The 21,722-nt window shown below is 48.5% G+C and overlaps 1 protein-coding gene and 1 long non-coding RNA gene across 4 annotated transcripts in view; one reads left to right on the plus strand and one right to left on the minus strand.

Moving 5' to 3' along the window:
- DNAH1 (dynein axonemal heavy chain 1) overlaps positions 1–21,722 on the minus strand; it is an 88,637-nt gene that overhangs the window by 66,344 nt on the left and 571 nt on the right. Inside the window, exons 2-5 of one of the 3 annotated variants that reach the window (XM_035337570.1) lie at positions 8,896–9,806; positions 3,894–4,146; positions 3,253–3,325; positions 715–889 (exon numbers count right to left, since the gene is read on the minus strand). In XM_035337570.1, the coding sequence (XP_035193461.1) occupies positions 715–889; positions 3,253–3,325; positions 3,894–4,103 (458 nt within the window). In that variant the 5' untranslated portion in view covers positions 4,104–4,146; positions 8,896–9,806. Of the gene's footprint in view, positions 1–714; positions 890–3,252; positions 3,326–3,893; positions 4,147–7,801; positions 7,893–8,171; positions 8,375–8,895; positions 9,807–21,722 lie in introns of those variants that run through there. The other 2 variants (XM_035337571.1, XM_035337569.1) reach the window with 2 other exon arrangements.
- On the plus strand, positions 11,592–12,998 carry LOC118173217. The gene is made up of 2 exons (XR_004754085.1): positions 11,592–11,814; positions 11,990–12,998. It is a non-coding gene; the product is annotated as an uncharacterized LOC118173217 (long non-coding RNA).

Below are 21,722 nucleotides of genomic sequence, written 5' to 3' on the forward strand. Positions count from 1 at the left end.
AATTTTTCCAGCAGCAAGGCTTGCTTTCTTCTTCAAAATGACTTACTGGTTGTACTAGTTGGTGGATTTTTTTTTTTTTTCCTTAAACAAGGGTTGCATCATTGATGTCAAGAACTCCCACAACCACAATTCAATTGGATCAACTGGCAGGACAGGGACAAGCAACAGGAGAACTGCAAGGAACACTGGGGCCAGGAAGAACCAGGAACTGAAAAGCTTTTTTATCACAAAGATGATTATTTAAGTCTAATTCTAAGTTAACAGTGCAGTCTGAGCACTCAGAAGTGATACAAAACCCATACAGCAGCAGTCTCCAAACTTTCTGATCATGCATCTCCATCAGTAAAAAGTTTTTAACACTAACCCATACATTTCTATTTATTTATAAATTATATACATGTACTAATATATTACATACACTACAAACCAAACAAAAATACATATTAAAAAGGGATGAGAAAAAGATTAAATAAACACTATTTTAAAATTTTTATTTTATTTATTAATGGTACAAAAATATTTTCTTACTGCTCCTCAGTGGATTGTCTTGCATACCCTCTGGGGTCCACACACTCCATTTTGGACACTACTGCCTTACAAGACAGTATTTTCCTAGGGATTTTATATATGCCACCTCATAAAAGCAGGAATCAACACCTTAACCTGCTGAGCCCATTCCATGATGAAGTCTTTAGCCACTTTCTGCTTACATACCTCTCTACTTCAATCCTCTGAGGGCACTGCCCTGGAAGCCTTTGGAAGGCAATCTGCACTTTGGGCTTAAATGACTCTACTGGGAAATCTGACTTGATGAGGTTCTTAGTGGTTGGTCCAGTCACTTGCGCATCCAGGACACTTTCAAAGTCCTCAGGCATCTTGAAGGTTGTGACTAAGAGACAAAGAGAAGTAAACATCTGAAATCACCAGACATCACTCCACTTTATATTCACACACACAGGAGCACTGTGCTATCTACCGGGTTATCTGCAGAAGTTGCAGATTTGTGAGAGAGAAATCCAACAGGCAAAGGGGAAACAAACTTTAATGCCTCGGAGACGGAAGATCTTTTTGCCCAATGCAAGACGTCATTATGTTTTTTCACTATGAAAATGATGGCACAGAAGAAGCCTGAGACTGACTCTAATGAGCCTTATTAGCATGCAGGGCACTGACCTGGCTTAGAGGAGTTCCGTTCCCAGCTTTGCTACAGACTTTCTACGTGACTGTGGGCAAGGTTCTGTCTCTAGTGCATGGCTTCCCTCAGTCTCAGAAAAGAGTGGGATTCCCCTGTTTTGCCAGGTTGCCCTGAGAGCAAGGTTCAGTTGTAGCTTGCTCAAGTAAACCTCCTACACACATCAGCAGTGGTGTGAGAAAAAAAATGGGTTAAAGAGCTAACAGTCTCACAATTCAGCCAAATGTTCTCAATGGAAATGTGGACTAAGCAAAAAGTATGCCTTTCCAAGAATTGGCTGAAATTAAACCATGTCATTTACTCCATAAATAAACTAAACTGTTTGTATAGCTAAACAAGCTGCAAATAATAGAACAGCAGCAAACTGGGAATTTGAAGCTTAACCTAAATTAAGTAATTGCATGCAAGCTTTAAAAAGCACTATTCCCTAGACAGAGCTGAACACTGAGCCAAAAAATAGATTTTGGTGGAGTGAGAGCTTTTCATTTGATGAACTTTCACACTTGACCAAGGAGAAACTTAAGGTTCTGGTTCTTAAGTGTGTATTGTGGAAGTCAAGCTTTGGTCCCAGTCCTTCACCCTGCAACACATGCTTCTGTCTGCATCAGGGCTGAGACCCCTTAAATTCAAGGTAATGGTGTAGGGCAGACAACAGTGCTGAAACCAGACATTTCCTGGCCCTGAGAGGGTCCTCTAATAAGGTCATTTGTTTGCCTTTCTTAAGCGGACCCCAACAGCACCCTTGTAGATGTACACTGCCTGCTTAGGGACTCAAGAAGATAGCTGATTCCTCCCTCTATTCTCCTCTCTTAGGAAGGACTCCTCACATGGAATAAACAGGATCCTAAAGATTTGCACTGTCCATACCAATATACAAGCTTATGATAATATTGAGGAATCCCTAAAACGCAGAGGGTTTACTACTGCTCCTTTAGCCTCATGCACATCCTCTCACTTGGGGTCTTTGCAGAATGGCCCTGATTTGTTGTCAGGGAGCACAGCTGTTCCAATTTTGTCACTCCATTGTTGCAAAATCCATGGCACCATCCATTATGGCACTTTGTGCACTACCAACTACTTATGTTAATACTTAGTGTTTCATTTGCATTTACATTTCCAGCCTGATAGCTTCTTCCCCCTTGAAGAAGCCTCAGATCATAAATAGAGATCTGTCTGCACTTGTTAGGGATGAGTCTGTCTTGTCAAGATTCACTGGAGGATGCAATCATTTGTCCTCACTCATGAAAATAAATGTCACTTCTAAGCACAGGAAAGTGGTGTATATATAGTTACCATCTCCCTAAGACTAAAATCCTCTCTAATGCACACTTTCTCCCCACTCACTGCCAGCCTATGATCCATACCTCCAGGAATGCTCTAGGGGCAGGGAGAGTGCCCACAGACTTCTCAGCTATGCTCTGCGCCTGTATTTGAGCATCCATGAGGCAACAAGCTCTCATAAGCAGGTGGGGCCAGCAGCTCAGTATGCACAATGATCCCTTGCATCAAAGAGAGAGCAAGGCACTTGTGGCACACTTGGATGCAGAACGAATAAATGAGAGAGGATGATGATTTTGGCTACACTGCCCAGATGCTGAATATTGCTTTAGAGGGCAGGTCCCATTTCACTGCTCTGAATAACCAGGGAAGGGGCACTGCCAGCTCCACACCCAACGATAACGCACGTGAACTCAGCACTCTCCTGGCATATGGCACTGCTGAATGCCACTGAATGCCATATGCCAAACTCTACATGGGATTTTGGGACCAAACTCCCAAAGACAGCAATGCACTCCACCCTGAACCTTGGGGGTGGATATATCCAGGAGAAGAGGGAGCATGGTTTTGCCACCTGCTCAGACAACATTGCTCTACCTCTACAAGAAACTCATTTTTCATGGGACATTCAGGCAGCTCAGCACCTTTCCTGGCACTGAGAGGAGAATGAAAGCAGTGCACTAACCTATAATGATCAGCCTCGTTCCCGGCACACTCAGCACAAGCACACAGGCTCATGGCTCTGCTTCTTGCCACGTCACCTTTCCTCTCAGTATATTTACCTTTAGGGGTGTGCTGTTCGAGGTCCGCCTGGTTTACTAAAGCATGGTACATACGAGGGGCAGCACAAACATCCTGAAATACAGCGAGGGAAGCGTCAGAGATAACAGAGCAGTTATAGCACAGTGGGAGGGTGGGCTTAGGTGTCCAAAGAGATAGTGAGACAATAAAACTCACTTTACCAGAGCTTTAGGGACAAATGAGACTGTTAATAAGTCAGAAAAGGCTCAGAGAGGCACACAACCCTGGGAACCTCACTCCAACACACAGAGAAGCAGGGGATTTGTCATCAAAGTGCAGCCTGAAGTCAACTTAAAATGTGGACTGATGAGGCAGGCAGTCACCAGGGTTTTACTTCCAGGTATCTTCTGTCTGGTCTGCCCTGCTGCACTGATATCCTAAACCCAGCAACACCACGAAGACCGAGACGGCACCGGCCACTGAGGAGAGCAGCACATCTGTGATCAGGAAGTGCCTTATGGCTTTACTTTGTAAGGGTCAAGGCCCTGCACAAAAGCCTCTGAACAAAGGGAAGGGCTAGGACCTGGAATGAAAGTTGTATTTCTTCACACCAGGTGCACCATAGGTACACTTTTTTCCATTTAAGGTCAGTGGTAGAAAAATAATTGCTCTTTGCACTTACCCCTGAGATGCTGGAGGCTCCTGGAGAGTCAGCATCAGAGTAAGTCTTTTGTCTAAAGGCTGAGTATTTTTTTGCCTCCTTGTTGCAGCTATCAGGAAGCAACAAATTCATTCTTGTGCTGCAGTCCAAGCATGAAGCCTCACCACTGGTACAGGGAGGGTTGGGACTACTACCCAGAGATTTCATCAAATCCTTCGTTGCTTTATCCATCTTCCAAGGAGAACAATGCTGCGATGCAACCGTGGGCTTGCTACTGCAAAAAGACATCGAGCCTGTTAAACACCATCCTTGGCACTCCTCCACACCCCCCCACTGTGCTGGATATTGCTGGCTTGCTAAGAAGATGAGTGGGTAACAAGGTAGGTTCAGCCCCCTGCTTTGGTACCAAGTGCTGCCTTCAAGACCTGGGGGCCATTGGTCTCACATGGCTGGCTGGATGGCTCACTAACCCTGGGGAAAGAGAACGTTTTATTATTCCAAATGGGTTCTGGAGGGAAAGGCCAACAGTATGCACATGAAAAGCTGCTCTCCTGGAGCAGCAGGGGCTTCCCGGATCTGTGGCAACGTGCAGAAGGCTGCCAGGAGCATTTGAGTAAACTGGGACTACAACAGAAGTGCTACTTTTTTGTACCAAACCCCCTTAAAAGCCTTGTCACACTTGACTCCAGTGGGAGTAGGCTACAGCCTAGACACCAACACCGTGGCTCCAGTGTGAGGTCTGACTCTTTCAGTTAAATAATTCAGGAGAGATGTTTAAGTATTGCCTGACGAATATTAAAATATAGCCAGAAGCTCCCCTCTCTATCCTCCTGCAGGGGATAAATTTGCTGGTGATCTCAGCTCACAAATAATTCCTATTCTTCCACTTCAGGAGCTGCAAGTCCAGGCAAATATCACAGCTGCATGGCTGTATTTTATAAAAACCTTCATGCACTGAGAGAAACTAATTAAGAGCAGCCCTCGGACTTTTGGCATGATGATAATGCAACCCTTGATTTTAGGCTTGTCTAAACACAGAGATGAGTAGTGTCACTAATGAGTACAGCTAAAGTAACACAAGCCCCTCCAGCCTGTACACACATGTGCTGACAGATCCACGCACACATAGCTGCATAGCTTATTCCTATAAATTATGAGTCAAAGCCCTCCGCAGAGTCTCTCGATGCTATTCTGACCATGATATGGCTTATTCATCAATTCCTGCTCAGGGCTAGACCCAGAGTCCTCACCTAGCCCTACGTGAGCACATTTGCATCCTGCACCCTTCCTAAGACTCACACACCTGCCTCGCTTGCTTCTGGGGGCCAAAGCCGCTGCAGAAGGATGCTGAGTGGGAGTCGTTTGGCTCGCTGCAGCTAATCCTCAGAAAGATCTCACCAGCTCCTGTAGGCCACTGCTGGTGTGTAGCTGCCTGGTCCCACTCTGACCATGAGGTGACAACACACTGCCCCTTCCTGCCATGCCCTCTGCTCTGCGCTTCGACAGAGTGAAAACTGTGCCCAGCCTACACTCTTGATCAGATTTTTTTTTCTAAAACTCACCTTGCTGTCTGTCTGCAAGAATGAATCAGGTAAACATAGCAGAGAAAGCATTACATGAACACCTGAGATAAGAGGGAATGACTGTGTGGGTTTATTACTGTAGGTTCAAGCCAGTGCGCAATTTTGAGAGGCTCAATCAAAAAAGAAATCGGATAATAAATCAAGGTTACCATGATACGAATCCATTAAGTGACACAGAGTGAACGAACAGATTGTGCAGGCCTGGGAGATGAGATCAATAATACTCTCTCCCCTCCTTCAAGCTAGAAAAATCTCAAATCTTTCTCCTCTCAGCTTCTCTTTGGCACAGCAACTGGAACCTCATACCTTGAAGAATGAATTTTCCATGGAGGATTTTGTTTTTATTAGCTATTTTATGCTCTGGCCACATCTATTTTCGCAGCCCAGCAGGATTGATTGGTATCAGCCAAAATCCAAGGATTCCTGATGAATCGCTGCTGGACTCCTTGCCGGCTGCACCGGCACAGGGAACAGCAGCAATGCGGAACAAGCCCTGCTGCGGCTCTCCTGCCTCATCACCTGAGCATCCCTCCCGGGAGAAGGGGCAGAGGTGGCAGTGTGACTCACTGTGCTTTTTTTTTACCTTTTAGGACCAGAATCCATAACCCAACCAATTCAAAAAGCTATCTCCAAGAGGCAAGGCTCACCCAAACCTTTAGCCTGTGCTCCTTTTAGCAGGTCTGGCAATCTCTGCCCAGAACCCACAGCGAGGCTGCTGCAAGCTATGGCCAAGCACCCAAGACACAGAAAGCATGCACTAAGCCTGCCCACTGCAGGGCTAACTCTTTGCTGCTTTGCTCCCTAGGTACTCACTCACACCTCTGTGCAGTCCCTCCCGAGCCCTTTTCTCACAGTTAAACAAAACCCTAGTCGGTGTCCAGCTTGAAAACACCTGTCACGCTCCTGCAGATGCACAGAGAGGGTCTGGTGTTTGTAACTGCTGACACAAAACTGACACATACCACCCAAACTAAAGAACAAAACCAGGCCTCCAGTGTGTTACCGTCAGACAGATGAGTGAAACAGCTTGTCTGAGCATGCTACAGCTGACTGAGAGATGGAGAACTGCTGAACACAAAGGGAATGCTGCTTTCCAGCCAGACCACCACCACCAAGGAGGTTTCCCAGCATGCGGCTTGGTGCTCCCACCCAGCTCCCAGGAACGGGCTCCATCCTGGCTTAAGAAAAAGAGAGACCCCCTCTCTTCCGCTGAGCTAGGTGCTGTGCCAAGGAGTTTACTGCGGAGCAACGTGCTCTTCCCCAGCCTCCAGCTCCCCCAGAAAGAAGAACAACACTCAGGCTCCGGGGATGTCCTCCCGAATCTCTGTCCTGTGGTGACCCCAGGCTCCCATCCGTGGGCAGGAGGACTTGGCGTGGATTGTCAAGTCTGTCGGCTGCCTGAGATTTCAGCCAGATCAACTACAGTAACCCCAGACAGGGTGAAACAGCCGGCACTTGAAGATTTCTTCGTTGTCCGAGAGATGCTGGAGAAAAGCTGCAAACCTGGCTTGAGCCCTGCTGGTGTCACACTCCACCTGCCACCTCTGCAGCTTTCCCTGCTTTCCCACTTGGAGCACTTCCCTCAGCCCACAAGGGCCAGAGCTGCCCGCTGACAAGGCAAGGTTCAAGGCTGAGCAAGCAAGCTCATTGCAAAGCTTGAGATGTGGGGAGCTCTGAAGGTTTCTGCTTGAAAGCAGGTCCTCTGCAGACACCAAAACCCCCTCATCCAGGAGCACCTCCCTGCAATGGCAAACACCCGCCTGGCCTCAAATCCTTTAGCCACAAGAAACTTTGAAAATCTTTTTCCTGCCAAATCACGCATTTCCCCAGCTGCTCAGTCAGGGTCCCTCACACCTGAAAAGCATGTTTCCCAGATAGACCAGGTGTGCTGTTTTAGGCTAAACTGAGCTACTCAAAATGAGAGCATATTCTAATGGCACTGCTGACACAACATTAGCTACAGTGTCTGTGTGTCATTGTGGCAAAACTATAATTACAATTTCTCAGTAAATCCAGGCTTTACATATCCGAGAAGTGAAACTCCCAAGTGTCTTTCTCAATGTCTGCTAACAACTTTTGATCTGTTGCCTCTACTTCTATTCTTTGATGCAAAGCTTCAGCAAAATGCTCTAATAAAGCCTATTTTCTTTCAAATAACATTCAAATCGGCCTAAAAATTGCAACAGAAGAGTACTTAAAAATAAGCTACCCCCTAAGCAAAGCTGCAGATCAAAACCTAACAGTCATTAATTTATCTCTTGATAGCCAGAGCCCCAGCTACGACACCATCAGACACCGCCGTGCAGAAACTCTTTCTTTTTTTTTGCCCAAATTTCAGCCCCACGCTCTGAGCTCGGGCAAGTCGTCGAGCTCTCAACAAACCCCTTTAAGCGTCACCCCCTGCTCCAACCCTCTTCTGCCTCAAGAAGGGAGCTGAAGTCGTTCGCAGCTCCTCACCAGCCCGTTCCCCTGGGCGCTGCGGGGCACCCCGCAAAGCCTCAGAAGAGCCCCCCACAACGGCCGGCTCGCCCCGGGCCCCCCGGAGCCGGGCGGGGGGCGGCCCCCGGGCCTCGGCACCAGCGTGGGGAACGCCAAGCGCCTGGAGGAACGAAGCCAACCCCAACCCGGGCGGCGTCCGCAGCGCCTTGGAAACCGCCCGGGGGACGCTGTCACCGTCCCGATCCCTTTCTCACCCAGCGCCCCTCCGCTGCCCTACCCGCTCCTTCCCCGCCTCCCCCGGCCGCAGCCCGGGCTCGGGGCTTGCCCGGCGGCCGGTCTCGTCCTCAGCGGAGGGGCCGGGTGCGGACGGTCCCTTGCCGGGGGGCGGAATCCGCCGCGGGCGCTTGGGCTCGTCCGTGTGGCGGCCCCGTGCGGCCGCTGCTGCCAACGGCCGCGCTGCCCCACCCCGCCCCGGGCTGCCCCTGGCACCGCAGGGCCGCCGCAGAGCCCCCTCTGCCAACACGGCTGCCGCCACAGGGCCACGGCTGCCGCCGGAGTCACCGCAGCCTCCCCCAGCCAGTGCCACACGGCCACCTCAGAGCTGCCCCCACAAAGCGCCCGCCACCACCACAGGGCTACCACAGAGTCACCTCTGAGTCCCTGCTGCCGCCGAAGAACCGCTGCCACCAAAGAGGCACTACAGCGATGCCACTGTCACCCAAGGGGAGCAATCACTGACTTCAAGCCACCTCAGAGCCACCGTTGTCATCGCAGGGCTGCCACAAAGGCACCACCATTACAGGGCCACCTTCACAGCCACAACAGAGCTGCCACTGCCACCATAGGGCCACCACAGAGCTGCCATAGGGCTGTCACAGAGCCACCATTGCCACAGAGCCACCACAGAACCACTGGCAGAGGCCACCACCGCCAGGCTATCACCAGCCCCTGCCTCCCAGGGCTGCCAGCCCCTGGGGTTATTTACAGTTGAGTTTATGTACCTGTGAACATCCTAAGCCATCACATCTTCTGGGTCATGCCACCTGGGACGGTTGACTAACCCTATGGGATGTGTCCCTGGAGAACATAATGACCACCAGCTGGGCAGACACCCGGCAAGACGAGGGCTGCACGAGGAAGGAGCTCACCCTGCTCACATCCTCATGCAGCCCCAGGGAGATGAACAGGTTTGGATGGACAACTGCTTTGGGGCTAAGTACTCAAAAGCACGGCCAGGTGGGGATAGCTCAGCAGGGCTTCCCGGGTAGCTCTGGAGATGCTGCGTGTCCTGTCCAGGGGGACAGAGGATCAGGCCCGTGTCCTGGCTGTATGGCAGCGGGGCAAGGGGCTGTGCCACCAGGAGGCAGCAGAGCCCAGGCAATGAGCACCGTCTCCTCACCCTGCCAGGTCTTGGAGTTCAGGAGGGACGCGCTTCTGTCATCCCCGAATTTGCTTAAGAAACCCCCAGGAGCAGGTTCTCGATTACACTGACGGCCTCGTTGCTTTAAGAAAGGAGCACATGCTGGCTTGCCTTGATTAAGTTTAATGTAATTATGGTTCTTCCTGGAGATCCCAGGGGTGGTATCACAGATTGTGCCTCTTGGCCCAGAGGATTGAAAGATGGAGCTCCATCACGCTTTGCATGGGAAAATGCCTGGTATTTTCACACCAGCCTTGTGCCCCTTGCAGTGGGTTTGAATTCACAGCACGTCTTCCTGTCCCTCTGGTTAGCTGTGCTTCATTTTTGACCAGGCTTTCAAAGTTTGATACAAAATGCTTTGGCAAGCCAGGAGATGAAAACCAAACAGTTTAAATTGGCTGGGCCTTCAAAAACCTACCAAGCCAGAACAGAAACTAGATGGGTGTGCAGTCGATCATACTCCCCATCAATGAGTGATGGTTGTTTCATTTCCTGATCTGCCTTCAAAAGCGCCTTCTGGTTCCTAATAAACTCATTCCCCATGGGTGCAGCAGGGTGTGCCAACACCATGTCCCGTTTCTACCAGCAGATCCAAAGTGGTAGTGGCTCGTTTTTGGCATAGCCAGCTATAGTGTTTCTGAACATCTTTGTGGTTTCTCCTTGTCTCAGCCTGAGCTTAGATGCTGTCCCCAGCTGGGCTGGCACAAAACATTTAGCTCTGTCTTCCTTCCGACAGTTCTTCCTGCTCCTTTTCTGCCATGTGCTCTTTCCAGACCACAGGTCTGCCAGTAGTTACAGGTGGTGATGAGCTCCCAAGAAAATAGTTCTCCCAGGACAGGTTCCTGAGTTTCTACTGGACTAGCTTGACCAGTGAGGCTCTATTTACAAGACCTTGTTTCTCTTCTCTGTCTGAAAAGCCTGGCTCCTCTGCTTTGTATTGTCCAAGAGCTGTTGTGGCACTTTTCCTCCACTCAACTTTCACCCCTTTAGCTCTGAAGCATCTATCCCCAAACCAGCTCAGAAAACACCAGGACAGAGTATTACGTACAAGTACACTCTTACAGGGAATGGTCTTCCTCTAGTTATAAGAGGAATAATAAAATACCAAAATGCCCAACTTCTGTGGACCTCAGAGATGATGCGCGAGTTGTTTCGTCACTTGCACCTCTCCAACGTGGGTGGTGAGCACCTTCAGATTTAGCAGTGTTTCCATACCCACACCACACGCATTTTGCTGAAGGTGTAAATGATCCTCTAAACACAAGGCCACTGGAGAATAAGGCCCTAGATTTCTCAGTCTCCACACCTACGTGTGTTCCCACACACAAGAGACAGCATTAATCTAGAGTAAAACACCACATGTTGACAACGCTAACGCTACATTTGACAGAATCTACTTAGATCAACCCTCAAAATGCAAGCCCACAAGGAAGTCACAAAGCAGGGAGAGACAGGATGAGGTCTGGCTTCATGCTGCCTGATGCCCTTCTCCTGGAAATGCAATTTGTTTCTGGGAAAGCAACATCAAGACAGATTCACCTTTATATTCCCACTACTTGTCACAGCTTTCTCAACAAAGGGCAGATGGTTACCTTGAATTCACAAAGGCTGGGACTGTTGTAGCAGTTCATACCAGCCAGCTGTGAATTCTGTGCTTTCAAACTCTAATTTCCCCCTTAACCTCAAACAATGATTGAGACTTTGGTATTTGTGTTGGTTAGTTTTCTCCCTCGTCTCCACCACCATGCTGCAGCAAAGCATCTCCCCAGGGCACATTCTCTCACAGTCAGGATCCCAACGCCAGCCCAGCCAGAAGGCTTCAGAGAGGATTTTGCAGGCGTTGGTTGCTTCTCCGTGGAAGGTGCACAGAAAGCATGGGGCTGGCCAGAAGTAGGAAGATGGTAGCAAGGGTTGCCAGGGCCATGCCTGAGCAGGAGAGAGTGGTGGTGATGGAGCTCAGGAAGCCTCAGATGATGAGCTCTCGGCAGAGATGGGCAGCAAAGCTTGCAGTAGGCTTTTCTTGGCTGAATTGGCCAGAACCATCTCTAATACAATGCTGCCATCTTCTCTATATGGCCACAAATAGAAAAATCCTGTCAGCCACCAGCAAGCAGGGAGATATTTCTAAGAAGAACCCACATGGATTTTATTGGGATCTTGCTTTCAGATATTTTCCTGAGGATCCCACCCTCTGGCTCCCAAATCCCCTGCAGCTAGACCCTTAATTCCTCAGAAGCCCCAGCCAGACGAGCAGCCAGGTTTCATGCAGCCTGAGGGGATACCTGGGCAGGCCATCTGTCAGGATGTTCACGGGGGACTTGGAGCACCGTAGTCCCCCACCCCAGCAGACATGGTCCTGGCACTTTTCCATCTTCCTTGGAGAAAGCATCAAAATCAAGCCCTCAGCGTAACTCCTGGCCCCCAGGAGCAGCAAAGCAGGTGTCAGCAGCTCTTGCTGAGGAGAGGAGGCTGTTGGCAGCTGGGACACGAGTCATCCAAGGTAAGAGTAGCAGGTTCTGCGTGACGAGGAAGCCAATACGGCCAGTCTGTGCTGGGAATGTAGCCTGAGAGGTGACATTTCCTGGCACTCTGCAGAAATCTCAGAAATACAAACAACATTCAAGCATGCAAAACACAACACTCAGGAAACTATAGATAGAACTGCTCTCTTCTAGGAAATGTATCACCCGCCTCCAGTGAAAACCATCCCAAAAGAACTGCAAGAGATACTAGCAGTCTTACAACTCTGGCTTTCCCAGACGACATACAGGGACCGAGGTCCTCAGTCTATCAACTTTGTGCATTCAGGGAGGTCAGGGGAACACTTTTTAAAAAAAAAATAAGACCGGGGAAATGACCTGAAGGTCATTTTTCCCTGAAGCCTCCCGAGGAACATCAAGATTTTCATGAGAGAAGTAGAGGCATCTTGGCTCCCTACCACGAGGGCTGTGGTTTGGGTGCTCATTGCAGGGTGTGGGGAACCTCACTTCAATGCTGTGTTCTGGACCAGACTGATCAGGCTCAATGTTACCCAACAGGTAAGTGTCCAAATCAGTTGGTTTGGGGTGAAAATTCCATCCTCTGCTGATAAACAGCATTGCTCAAACTAATGAATTTCTCCAAAAACAAAACAAACAAACAAAAACTTGATTTCAACCAACTGGCATTTTATCAAGGAATCCCCGACCTGCTTGGATTTTTTCCACTTGAAAGCATGTGCCAAAAGCTGGAATAGCTCCTCATCTGAACAATAATATTGCAAAAGCTGTACAAAGCAAGGCCTGAGCCAATGGACTGAATAAAATAGATAGGCTCTATTAAAATAGATGTATTTCTTTGTAGCACGTTTTGGAATAAGTCTACAAGAACAGAAACAGAGGCTTGAGCATGCCAATGTGTCAGAGCGGTGGCTTTCCACACAAGAAGACAACCCTACATTCTGGGATTTAGAATGACTTCGAAACATATCTTCCTGACATTTGTTCATTGGCTAATTTATTGCTCTGAAGTGTCAGCCTGACTTCTTGCCATTAGTAACAGCATCATCAATATCTGGGCATTCACATCATCTGTGTGGCTGGTGCATCTACTCTTGAAGTGCCTTCCTGCTTAGTACTGAATATAAAGAGCTGTGTCTAACACAGAGGGAAACCATTAAAAACTATTGGTAGAAAGCAAAAAAAACAAGTGTTTTTGCTGTTTTCAGTCTGGTTTTGTTTTGTTTTGTTTGTTTGTTTTTGTATGCAACTGTGATTATTGCAATAACATAAATATGAATGTGAATGCAAACATGAAACTGATAGGAAAATGGAAGATGAGCTTGACCTTTTGTTGCAAGTAGCCTCCCTGGCCTGCACTGGGTGTAATGGGTGTTACTGGTGTGCCCGTGCTGTAGAGCAGCCTGCAGAGAAGCCATGTCTGGGTGATGTCTGAGTCCAGCAACGGCCACTGCCACCTTGGGAGGAGAACGAAGGAGACAAATGAGTCAACACTACATCTGGCATCTGGCATCTGGAAGTGTGTCCCACTGGGCTCAGCCTTGGCAAGTCGCACGTCACCCTCACGTGATGGCCAAAGCAACCTGCCACTGTGATCAGAACCAGGCGTCTGCTTCCGCAGCACCGCCACGTGCTATGGTCAGTGCTGCTGCTGGTCACTCCTGCCAGCATTACAAGAAGTGACCTTTCTGGGAGCTCCATGGGGAAGAGACTCCTGAAGCTTAAGGCTGAGCTCCCTCCCCCCAAAGGAAGTGTCATCCACTTAGTAGGCACCAAGTCTTTTGCCTCAGTGAAGGGAACAGAGCTCAAAAATTTGAAGGGAGCCATGGTCATGGCACCGCTTGCGAGAGACATAACGGAGAAACTGGGTGATCAAGTCAGAAAAAGTAAAACTTCCAAATGTGTATCGTCATCCAGCTAATTCCTGTCTCTCCCCCTGCTGCCTCCTCTGCTGACGCTCCAGTCCCCACTTCAATACCTGCCAGGTCCTTTTAGAGAGCTGACATTTCCATTCCTGACATTTTCTGCAGCTCCATCTGGGAATTAATGGCCGGATATTAGCAGCGATGGGACCGTTTATCATAATTAGTCTCATGAAGCTACTAAGCATCCAACTATTTTTCATCAGCACCGAGGAAATAAACTGCAGAATCCAGTAGACGAGACGAACGATTTATTTATTGATTGATTTATTTTGGTCTGTCAGGATGCGGCTTTAAAGTTTGCCGAGATGAGCAATGCTTCTCAGAGGCAATGACGACAGTAAGGCGGCTTGCCTTGGGTGCACAAGCTGCAGAAAAAAGGCCCTGAACCCCCCGGAGACAGTGAGGAGGCATTTGGTAGCCTGCATCTGCTCTAACCTCCTGCTGGTATAAAACAAGGAAAAGCCCAGGAAGAAACAGCCCCCAGCCACATGGTGGCATCATGAATGAATGCCATCTCAAGGTGTGATTAAAAAAAAAAAAAAAAAGGAGGGGAGATATCGGGGAAAAACCCACTGGGAAAGAAAATGCTGCAGGGTTCCATTGACGCTACAAGAGGTGGAACACAGACCAGCAGCAGCTTCAGGGCTGTCATTGAGCTGGGTGTGCCACGTAGTCCTTGGACCTTAATGTGAAAAAGAGGATGCTGCAGACAGCACACATATCTCTGCGACCTCCCAGGGGTGCCTGGGAATGGATGAAGCTGTTTTTGTATTTGTCAGCCCAGTGCCTCATTTTTTACCTTCTCTAAAGGATCATAAGTGGATCCTTCTCCAAAGCATCATCAGGCAGTGAGGCAAAGTCTCACACACAAGAGTGATCAGAGCTTCTCTGCCTGCAGCTTCTCTCTGTCCAAGCAAGAAGTGACAGATGCAAGGTTGTGGGGAACTTCTGCCTGCAGCAAGGCACAGAGGGCCTGGACTCAGTGTTGGGCTTCCTTCTCTCTCCATGTATCTGTGTAGCCAGCCGTACCCTGGGGTGCATCAAGCACAGCATCACTAGTTGGTCGAGGGAAGTGATTGTCCCGCTCTGCTCTGCGCTGTGCGGCCTCACCTCAAGCACTGTGTGCAGTTCTGGGCACCACAGTACACAAAGATGCTGAAACTGTTGGAGAGTGTCCAGAGGAAGGCTACGAAGGTGGTGAAGGGCCTAGAGGGGAAGATGTATGAGGAGCGTCTGAGGTCACTTGGCTGTTCAGCCTGGAGATGAGGAGGCTGAGGGGAGACCTCATCGCTGCCTACAGCTTCCTCATGAGGGGGCGTGGAGGGGCAGACACTGATCTCTTCTATTTAGTGACCAGGGATAGGACCTGAGGGAATGGTGTCAAGCTGCGACAGGGGAGGTTCAGCTGGATATCAGGAAGAGGTTCTTCACGAAGAGGGTTGTCGCTCACTGGAACAGGCTCCCCAAGGACGTAGTCACTGCACCAAGCCTGTCAGAGTCGAAGACTGTGCTCGTAGTCACATGGTCTGAATTTTTGGGTAGACCTGTGTGGGGCCAGGAGTTGGACTTGATGATCCTTATGGGTCCCTTTCGACTTGGGATATTTTATGATTCTATGAGTCCCACAAAGTCTTGTTGTAACTCTACTGATACACCTCAAGGCTCACCTGTAGCAGCCCCACCTCCTCTCCTGCAGGCTGATCATCAAGAGCTTTCTATCCCAAGGTTTTCTATGCAAACATCGAACATTTGTGTTTAAATATTACATTCTTCTGCTGATGTGAAGCTAGTAATTACAGCCAGATGGGACCTGGCTCACAGGCAGACACAGGGCCTGCACACTGCTGGGTGGCATTTGCTAAAAACCGTGTGGCCGACCACCAGCAGGACTATCAGAAAAGCTGAATGTAATTAAAAACAATGGAAAAAGTGGGTTTCTAAATATATCACGCACCCTATTCCAGGTGAGAGGTAAGTGTTTCTGGCTGCAGTGCTTGGCAGCCTGGATGCTGTAGCTGGGACATGATCCAAGAAGTGTGCTCAAGCCATGTACTCCTCCAGGAACAGCCTGACAATGGCATGCATGGATTGGGCATCAGCACCCCTGCAGCACCAGCAGGGTCTGATCCTGCAGAGTCTTCCTCAGCTGCGTTTGGGAAATGAGAGAGTTTCTGACTTTGGGGAATGAGCAGAGCATCTACCAAGCAGGTGAAACTACTGGGGAGCTCCCTCCAGGTATCAACCCCAATTGTCAGACAGGAGCGATCCCGTTGTATTGGGAACAGACAACACGGCTAGAATTGCAGGAGGCCTCTTCCACAAAGCCAGGGGCTGTTCTTTCCGTGTGCAGTGTGGAGCAAGTAGCCAGTCACACCAAGCATGAGGGTACAGCCTGCACTGTAAAATCATTTCTTTACCACATCCAAACATCCTCTAGGGATGTGTGAGAGTCCCGAGGCCACCACCTTGCTAGCACGAGCTTGCGTCTGTTGCTGCCTCCTCACCTGTTAAGTTGGGAGATCATCTTTGCGTGCCTGCACACATTTCTGCCTTACACAAGCTGCCTGAGGTAGGAAATATTTCATTTTCTACCAGCCCCAAGTTTTCAGGTCTGATTCTGTTGAAGGCAGAAAAAAACATTGTAGTTAGTGGTGGATTTTTCCCCTGGATGATAGTCTGTAGTCCATATTTACATTCAACACCTAATTATGTTAATTAATAGATAATCCTCTCCCCCATTTCCTCTCCCTTACACATCAAATAGGCCCAACAGGTTAGCAGCATCATGCCCCTTGGACAAAATAGCTCATCATACGTTCTGCTCAATGAAGGCCTTGTATCTACCCCACCAAGTGCCTAGGAAGCTGCCCCGCAGACCTGATTGAGCTCCAGCATCCACTGCAGTGCAGATAATAGCTGCCATTCACAACCTGAAATAGGAGCTAAGTCTAGCTAATCATACACAATTTAAGTAGCACTGGTTTAGAAACCACCGCGGGTGACACATCTGAGGGAAACAAGAGCTGCAAACACTACAGCCCTTTCTCTGGAAATTGCTCCCTCTCCCTTTAACCTCCACCTTCCCACCAGCCACCTGCTGCCCTCTCTGCAGCAAACACTCCAGCATGCTCCAAGGGTGCTTGTGAGCTGAGTGCTCCAAAGCCAGAGCTCAGGCTCCTGCCCAGCCAGACAAGATGTTTAATTTCTGAAGACCACTGGCCAGGATGTCGCCTCCATGGTGTCACGGTCAGCATGACACAGATGCCTGCTCACTCATCCTGGTGTCAGAAATGTCTGGCCACCAGCCTTCCCAGCAGGACACCAGTGGCAAGGGGAGGAAAGAGAGAAAGCAGCAAGTCCAGGAGATGTGATAGAAATCATTGTTCTGTGAGAAGTGGCAAAGCCATAGCAAATACATGTTGTAATTGGAGACAAGTGCCAAGCCCTGATAGATTTCCTGATAAAATCAGGATCACCCTTGGTGAGAAACAGAGAGGAGGAGCAGAAAACACAGCAACACAGGAAGCTCTGATACATCCATCAAGCCTGCACCAAAGCTCTTGGACCTCATGCTCTGAGGCTGACTCTAAGGTCTGATTCATGCTCATGCTTCCTTTGTTTCTTTGCTACCATGATATCCTCTACCTCACTCCTCTCTGGGGAGCTGTTTCTCCCTTTTCCTGTGCTGTCTGTGCTTCTGATTTCCCAAATCTTCCCCAAAGGACCAAGAACAGAGCTTTCCAAGGGAGCTCATTTCTTCTGTCATATACCCCAGAGTGTTATCTGATGGGATGGGAAGGGAAGGGAAGGGCTCAGCACCTCTCTGCTTTCTGTATTCAGTTTGGCATGCTATTACCAACCCGTGTCTCTGTAGTAACCTTATCCAGTGCCACATCGGTCTATGGAGACTGTGTTGTACTACTATTGCCTTTATGAATAATGGATCCCACTCCACCTTCCCTCTCCTTTTCCTCGTTAGATCCTGTTTCATGTTGGGCACATCTAATATGTTTGCTGTCTCTGAGGTTGACGTGAGCTCTCTGATTCCCAGCTCTATTCCCCCTCATTTCCCAATGCACATGATACACAAGAGGGCATCAGGAAAAATTCAGGGGGTTATTAGCAGTTATTAGTGGCACGTGCAGCATCTACCTCTTGGGTTTTTTAGGGTTTAAGGCATTTCCATTGCTCCTGCCTGCCAGGTTCAGGTGCTCTGGGACTGTGCCCTGACTGTGAGGACACTGCCTGTATTGGGGTCACCTTTGGCTCTTGGCTGGCTTTCCTTTAGGGAGCAGCTGCTCCTTACTGCTCCTTGAAGCCTGTAAGCCCTCCTTCTCTTCTGGAATTTCACATTGTAAAGACAAAACAAGTATAGCTCCAGGAACAAAATACTCATCATTCTGGTTCTGAAAAGTCAAGTCTCTGGCTGAAATATCCACACATACATTTCTCTGTGTTTTAGGGCCAGAGGAATGCTGGGGACCACTTAAACAATGCAGTCTGGAGAATTTCATTTCCCTCATCCCTAGAAGTACCCAGCTTTATTCAGGTTTACGTGGTAAAGACCGGTATTTTAGTTTTATTCTTCTTCAGAAGCCCCAGGCTCATCAGTGAGATAACCCTGATTTTAGCAGGGAATATGCTATGGCATTTAGTATCATCACGGGTGTCTCTCCCTGCTGTGGTGTCTCTGTGACCCAAGATGAGGACTATGTTGAGTTCAGCCAAATTTCTTTCAAGTGGCTTTCTAGAATTGGTAGGTGTGAAGTCTCACCAAAGCTGTGTGCTGATCCCAGTTCAGTCCAGTTCATTGTCTTTCTCCTCCAGTCTGACTACTCCAGGCTATGAGAAGTACCAAGCTTACAAGCCTTTATGTGGGACTATGCCTTACCACTGTGTTATCTGCCGACCTCACCAGCTTTTAATCTCTGCCATCATCACTTCATGTTGCTGCCTCTGCAGATCTAATCCCTCTTGGGACATCCATGAAGAGAGCCCGTATTAGCTGTTATTGGAAAAAAAGACACCTATGAGGGTCTGAAAATCAAAGCCAAAGAACAGAAAAAACAAACAAACAAACACCTGCAAGCAGAAGAGTGGGATCTGGATTTGGCTGAAAGCATAATGTTTTTAAAGGGAGGGAAAGAAAACAGGGCCCTCAGAGAGAAACCCCAGTGCAAAAGGCCTTTGGAAAGCCACTAAACCAGTTGCTTGGAAACTAATGATGCCCCTTGCTATTGTCAGTGACAGGAAAAAGCCACAAGTGCCATAATGCAGGGTCTGCCACCAGCACTCTCTTTTTCTGTCCACTGAATGGAAGAAGGAAAGGGAAGAGGCTTTTCATACTCTGTGGGTATCAGGGTGCAACCCTGAACTCGGCTCACAAGCGCTCAGTGCCATTACCTTGGGATGGTCAATTCCCAGGGCCAACCTAAGCACCTGAAGGTTAAAGGCTAAACCGTCTTCTCCAAACCTGCTTGTCAGGAGCCTGGGGAAGGATGACACACCATCGCTGCTCCAAGCACATGGCTACCAGCAGAAGTAGTGCTACAGGAGGTCAGTTCTGGGGTCTGGTCCAATATGATGAAGAAACCTGATGACAATATTCTGAAATAGGATTGGAAAAGCTAGCTTCTTGACATCTCCCAACAAAATTCAAGCTTCTGTTGCTGTGCTTACCTTATTGCAGCAGGTTGCATCTCCAAACACCTAACATAGCCTTCGAGTTTGAAGAAAATAACTGAAACAGAAGAGTTCTTATTCATCCCAGTTCTTTCTACTCTTGTGAAATATACCCAAATTCAGCCAAAATCCTAAACTCTTAGGCAAAAAGAGTTGGATAGGTTATAAAGTTTGATTATTATTGAACGAAGCACACACATACAAAATGCTCAAAGACCAAGCTGTTTGCAGCATGAGAAATATAAAGTTAAATTCATTTTCACAGATTTTTTTTTTTAATGCACTGATTTTTAATTTTAATGTTAATTACAAAATTGAGCCATTTTTAGAGGACCCCACTTCATCCTGCTCACAGGACGAGCATTGCACAGTGAACAAAAATTCTCACAATACTTTGTTCCCACCGTATTGTTCCATGCATGGAGCCTCAGGCAGGACTCACTGCACATTATTCAATCTCTCTAAGGAGGTAAAATTATTAGTCTCCTAAAGAGCTTTTCAACCAAGCTCACTATAATAGCTGAATGCTTCAAAACTGTTAATGATTTTGGCTTTGCAACTCCCTTGCTAGAGGACAGGTCTGTACTATGGCTGTTTTACAAATGAGAAAACTTGGGTCCAAGAGGGCTAAGGGAAGAGATTTTGGGGTGCACTCAAAGAGGGTTATGCTGGGGGTGCTCCGTCTTTCTCAAAGCTAGCCACCCCATGGCAGGCACCTGGAAAATGAAGCCCAAGCCAGCACATAAGGAGATGTTAAACCAAGCTGCTGCCCTAGAAGCAGCCCTGTGCCTGAGTGCAACAAGATGTGTGAGTGCTGGCATTCTACACATGCATCACTGCCTCTCTCACCAGTGCCAGATTCTTTCCTACAAGCTATAATAAGGAGGTATCAATCATTCAAAAGTACAGAAAGCAACTCTGGAGTCAAGCCTGGGCAGACAGGTAGCACCAAGCATCTGGCATGTGGCCCCGTGACCCCAGGACCAGAGCCACGTCGCGTTCATCACACAGGTGGTGGCTAATCCCTGCTGCCCACAGCTGCTTCTATAATCCCAGGCAGCATTGGCCTTCTTGTCTATAGTCCAGGAAACCTTTTGTCATCAGACTAGAGACCACTGCGGGGACCTCTTTTCCTGATTGCCCCTAGGAGGGGGATTTGGCTTTTGTTTGGGTGAATGCTTTCCTGATTCAGGATGGGAGCAGGGGAACATGACACACGTTTCAGGAGTTAAATGCACTACAGGAACTGGAAGGATCTTCATCCCCAAGATGCTGATCCATAGTGACAAGCGGGAAAAAAAAAAAGAAAAAAAAAAGAAAAAAAAAAAAAGAAAAAAAGGAAGGAAGTTGGACAGAACAGAGTTTAAGAATTTGCAAAGAGCAGGGTGAAGGCAGGGCTGAGAGCAGAGCCTCCCCTCCCTCCTGCCCTCCCAGCCCTCCCTTCCACTGAGCACAAGCTGCAGGTCCCTGGGAGGCCCCTAATCTGCTTTGCAGTACAAAAGGCCCAGTCTGCTGGCTTTCCTTTTCTTTTTTCCTCTGTAAAGCTGAAGTGGGGATCAATTTCCAGGCAAGCATGCAGTGTGGGAGACAGAGCAGGGCACAGGCGGACACTCTGCAAAGGAGACCCTTCAGAGTGCCCAGGGGAATGTAAGGACAGAGATGTCCTTCGGGTGGGCTGGAGACACTGGGGGCACAGGGTCTTTGTGGTCATCAAGGACTTTGCTCAGATGTTTCAGGCAATTGCAGAGTGAAGACTTTTCTAACTTATCCAAGAATTCTTTACTTCCCCTAGTTTAGTGAAGGGCTGCTCCTGAGCATCCCTGCTCCCCTGGTCAGGACCTGCCTCCCAAACACTATCCAATTTTTTATGGACTGCTTGCATCTCTCTTATTCATGTGCCAGAATCACCCATCACTTTATAGAGCTTTTCTTCCTCCTGTGGGTTCTTTTACCACCCCGACTAGCAAGCCTATGGAGACCTAAACTCCCTGCAGCCATTGCTTCATAAAGCAAGGTGTGAAATAACATGTCCAGCCTCTTCACCATCCCAGAAGGATTTTCTGCACAGCTTTTTGGTGTGAATTCAGCCTAACTGCCCAGGACTTATATCCTTGTCTAGATGATGTCTTGTCAGTACTTTTTACGTGTTATTAATAATTTTCTGCTTCCACTGGAAATATCCCAGGCCCCCTAGGGCATAATTTGCCTCTTTGAGTCTTTAGCTCATTGGTGGTTGATAATCACCTGTGACTGCTGCGATGAAGTTCACCTCCTCCTTTGGCTTGTCCAGCTGACTCACTCCC

Source organism: Oxyura jamaicensis, chromosome 12 (assembly GCF_011077185.1).
Source record: "Oxyura jamaicensis isolate SHBP4307 breed ruddy duck chromosome 12, BPBGC_Ojam_1.0, whole genome shotgun sequence".
NCBI classification, from domain to species: Eukaryota; Metazoa; Chordata; class Aves; order Anseriformes; family Anatidae; genus Oxyura; species Oxyura jamaicensis.